Raw genomic sequence first — 4267 nt, 5'->3', positions numbered from 1 at the left:
CCAATTAAGTCCCCCCCACCTCAGCCCGAAAAGCAATCAGGGTTCCCTGTCCTGTGGGAAGTCCAAGGAACCCCCACCTCCATCCAGGTCTAGTAAGTTGAGCATCCAAACTGCCTAGGCTCCCCCAAAGCCAGTGCGTGCAGTAGGATCAGAAACCCATTGCCATTGTTCTTGAGTTCTCAGTAGTCCTCATTGTCTGCTATGTTCAGCGAGTCCGGTTTTATCCCAGGCTTTTCCAGACCCAGGCCAGCTGGCCTTGATGAGTTCCCAGAAGAACATCCCCATTGTCTCAGTGTGTGGGTGCACCCCTCGCAGTCCTGAGTTCCTTGCTCGTGCTCTCTCTCCTTCTAACTCATGATTTTCTACAGCTTCACATAGCCACCTTTGAGTGTAAGGATCTATGATTAGTCACCTCTGCATAAGGAAATGGGAAAGTACTTTGAATCATCACAGGTAGATATGGCCCAAATGGAGCTCCATTCCCCAGTAACAAAACTACCAGGACAAAACACAGTCATTCCAGAGCCAGGAAAGAAAATCTGTTAGATCGGCTCCAGGACGATACACAATAACGCCTCTGACAGACTCCCACAGAGGAAGGAGTGCAGTTTTGCAAAGGCATGCGATGACTTTTTTTTTTTGATTTTTCGAGGCACTCGGGAGGCAGAGGCAGGCGGATCTCTGTGAGTTCGATGCGATGGCTTTCTTATTTGTTTCCAGGGTCTCGTGTACCTCAGGCTGGCCTTTAGCACTTCCTGTTTCTATGTCCAGAGTGCAGGGTTCGTAAGGGTATAACATCATCCTCAGCTCAAATCTCCAACTTGATTCAGCAGAGCACAGACGAGAGCGCCTTCATTCCCAGCTGACAAGGCGCTCACTCTGACCCAGGCTCCGAACTCCTAGAGAAGGGGGCCGGGCAGCCTGGAGCCCTGCAGGTGCTTCTGTTTCAGGGGGAGAGGGACCCGTATAGAGTTCAACCCTGTGCTGGACTAGCACATGCTCCCTGCGAACTGGTCACCAGGCAATGCAATCTGCTTACTGTGCCCACAGGCGGTGCGTAATGATCTTCTTGGAGCTTATTCTCCAGTGCCCACCGCTGTGATCAGGTGAACGCTGGTATGGCGGTGGGGAAGCTGTGTGTTCCGAAGACCCTTTATGTCCTCAGGGATTGGCTGCTCTTGCTGGTGGTCACGTTTTTGGGTCCCTACTTCTAGGGCCACTGTCCTCGTGGTTTCTGTTGTTAGTTGTGAGTGATTATGCCCCCCCCCCACTTCTTCCCTTTCTTTTTTTCCCCTGCCTCTACTGAAGCTGCAGCTACTTGCGCAAGCTCCCCACTGTTCATCATCTCATCCTTCTGTCTAGCCTGCAAGATTGCTACTGCAGTCCCAGCTGGAAAAGAGGAACCATAAAGAGAATCATCCAGCCTCCAGGCCCATGTGCTGGGGGAGGCATGGTGAAGGGTCGCAGAATGAGCCAGGGATGGGCACCATCTGCCCCCCCCCCCCCCCCCGCTTCTCTCCAGGGGAATACTGGGTTTTAAACGGATTGTTAAAGAGCCACCTTTGAGGCGGGTGTTGGTGGCGGTGGCGCACGCCACCCTGCACTGGGCAGGGGCGGGGGGTGGGGGGAGGAGGCGAGGCATCTTTGAGTTTGAGGCCAACCTGGCCTACAGAGCGAGTTCCAGGCCAGTCAGGGCTACACACAGAGAAACCCTGTCTAGAAACCCCAACAAAACAAAATGAAACAAAACAGCTAAGTCACTTTTCTATGTGGCCATCGGCGTGTGTGAACAGAACTTAGGCCTTCAGGTGTTGGGTCAGAGGATTGCTCTAGTCTTGGTGAGCTATCTCGCCAGGAAAGAGCTGGTACTGAACTGTCTGAATTAACGGGAGGCAAAGAAATACCCGGTGTGACCTCTGGAGACCTTTATGCCTCGCTGCATATTTTACCAAAGTCAGAGCTGTCCGCTGAGCTGTGACCTGGCGTCTCAGGTTTTGCACACCCACATACCCGCATGCTGTCCCCTTCTTGCAGGCACGTCGTGCTCATTACACCCCTAAGCTGCCGCTGCCTCTGTGCCTCGAAGGCTCAACCCACAGGAACCACCGGGGAGCAGAAAGCAGAGCCAACAAGCCTAGGACTGGATACATTGGAAACTAAATTGGGCCTGAGGAGAGCCCTTTCAGGTTGAGGAGCGCAGCTCTCTCATTCTGGTCCCCGGACACCAGCATCAGCAGGAGCGTACGTCCTCATCGACTCATCAGAGTATGGCATCTCAAGGCTGCAGTCGGGCCATCACCTGCTTACTCTGCCTGGGAGTCAAGGAGGACCAGGAAGAGCAGCAGGGTCAGTACCGGTATGGAATTGGTGTTTTAGTGATCGCCGGGAAGCAAATATCCCTGGCAGAAGGGAATGAGCGAAGCAACAGCACCCACCGTCAGCTCACTTTATACATAGCTCTTCAGTGCTTTGTCTCTCCTTTTCGTGCACACTGAGCCCTGATGCCCTGAGCTTTCTCTGGCTGTTTCCTCTTTTGCAGATATGAACGCACAGATGATCTTTCAGGCTGGAGAGGGGAGAGAGAAGAAAGGTGTACGGGGCCAACCTGGAGTGGGAGGAGTGGGAGCAGACAGTGAAGGAGAAGAATTAAAAGGAGAAAAAGGAGGCCCCTTTGGTCCTGATGCTCCAGGTCCTGTGGGTGATGGGAAGAAGAATGGTGGCACCAGCGGAAGTGGCGTGGAGCAAGAGCAAATGGAGCTGGTTGCTGAGGGTACGGAGAGCCAGAAAAGCCTAAAGCCTCCGGAGAGGTCAATGGCCCGCCACCAACTTCGGTTCACCCAGCGGCAGCTGGAGCAATGGGAGACCATTCTCCAGCACAGTTGAGCCAGCAAGGTATGCAGACACGCCTTACCTTGCCCCTAGTGGGCAGTTTTCAGAGAACACATGTTAGTTCAAGGTGATCTTGGTTCTCTCCCAGGGCCCCCTTATCCCCTCTTGAAAGAAAGGCCACCTGGCAACTCTAGACTGCCCAACTCTATCCTCCTGCAAATGGGGGTTGGGGTATGACGAAAGCTAGGGCAGCCGCGAAGGAAACTACTTTCTTGCTGTATTTAAACGAGTCCGGTTAGACTGCAGCAAGGCAAGGTCTTGCCAGAGCAGAGTGAGAAGCCTGAGGTTGGAGTTCTGCCTTTGCTTGAAATTTTATATCTGTTCATCTCTTGATTGCTTTGTGTGTCTTTAAATTACATTGGACCATGATGTATTTTGATGAATGATTTTATTTTTTTTGGCTTCCCCTTTAAGTTGGTACCGGGTGGTGGTGGGAGAACTCAGGGTAAATTAAGCCTCAAGGTGGATGCTGCAAACACTGTTGGGGGCAGGAGGAGGGGTTGATAGGACAAACATTGAAGCATGAACATGAAATATACTGTGCCTGCTTTAATTTCATCCACAGGGGCCACATACTGAATGTGTTTTGTTTGTTTGTTTGTTTTTCCTTTTAGGAAGGATCTCGCAAGATGGATGGGTGTAAGTGAGTCCTGAATGTAGGTCGGTAATCTGAAAAAAAAAAAAAGCCGTTTGGCAGGATAGCCATTCTAAAACTCACCTGAGATCTTGAATACCTTTGTCCTAGATATATTGAGTTGGTGGGCTGTTGTTGAAGTCTCTAGGTTTGGGGAGGGTCTTTAAACTCTGTGGGTACAAAATGGAGTCAGAAAGCCCCAGCATGTGAGAACGTGGCTTCCTAAAGGGAAAAAGAATATTACTGCCCTTTACATAATATTGGGGTAAAGAATGATGTAGAAATCCCCTAAGTTTGACCTGGAGAGATGGCTCCGCCGCTAAAGGCTAGGCTCACAAGCAAAAATAGAAGAAATCACCCAAATTTATGAATCTATGAGCTCTGTGTTATTATTTCCGATAGTAAATTTAAGCATAAATTCTAAGAGGAAGGAGGGGAATTTGTAAATCTTCAGCCATTGTAGTGATGGGATGGGGAGAGCATACAATGCCTGCTTCTCCTGGCATTGCTGCTTCAAATTCACTACCTTGCTGGTAAAGCAAAGTAGTGAATGGCAGACCTGAATTTAAATTGTCTGGTACATCTTGGTGTGTCTTCCTGATATATGAAGAGTCCACATATGATGGTGTTTACCCATAATACCACGACCCTGGAGGTGAAGATCAGGAGTTCAAGGCCAGCCTGGGCCACATCAGACCCCGCCTCAAATAAAAGCAGACAGACGCGCACGCCTCAAACCCACAC

General features: G+C 50.6%; 1 protein-coding gene across 1 annotated transcript; it reads left to right on the top strand.

Annotated features, from left to right (window-relative positions):
- The first annotated feature begins 2093 nt into the window (after positions 1 to 2093).
- Positions 2094 to 3628, top strand: LOC121445664 (homeobox protein Rhox5-like). The gene is made up of 3 exons (XM_041647810.1): positions 2094 to 2346; positions 2540 to 2892; positions 3504 to 3628. Exons 1-2 carry the CDS (start codon positions 2268 to 2270, stop codon positions 2881 to 2883), a joined length of 423 nt encoding a protein of 140 aa, XP_041503744.1. The 5' UTR covers positions 2094 to 2267; the 3' UTR covers positions 2884 to 2892; positions 3504 to 3628.
- The last annotated feature ends 639 nt before the right edge of the window (positions 3629 to 4267 follow it).

This window comes from Microtus oregoni, unplaced genomic scaffold (genome assembly GCF_018167655.1).
Source record: "Microtus oregoni isolate MIOR12 unplaced genomic scaffold, Mior012 000268F_000, whole genome shotgun sequence".
In the NCBI taxonomy this organism is placed as follows: domain Eukaryota; kingdom Metazoa; phylum Chordata; class Mammalia; order Rodentia; family Cricetidae; genus Microtus; species Microtus oregoni.
The sequence above is the reverse complement of the archived record's forward strand: the minus strand, read 5'-3'. Positions and strand labels throughout refer to the sequence as shown.

Excerpts from the sequence above, each read along its gene's own strand:
- LOC121445664 (XM_041647810.1), top strand. The coding sequence starts at position 2,268 with ATGGCATCTCAAGGCTGCAGTCGGGCCATCACCTGCTTACTCTGCCTG. Across the intron at positions 2,347-2,539 it reads GGACCAGGAAGAGCAGCAGG|ATATGAACGCACAGATGATC; the intron begins GTCAGTACCGGT and ends CCTCTTTTGCAG.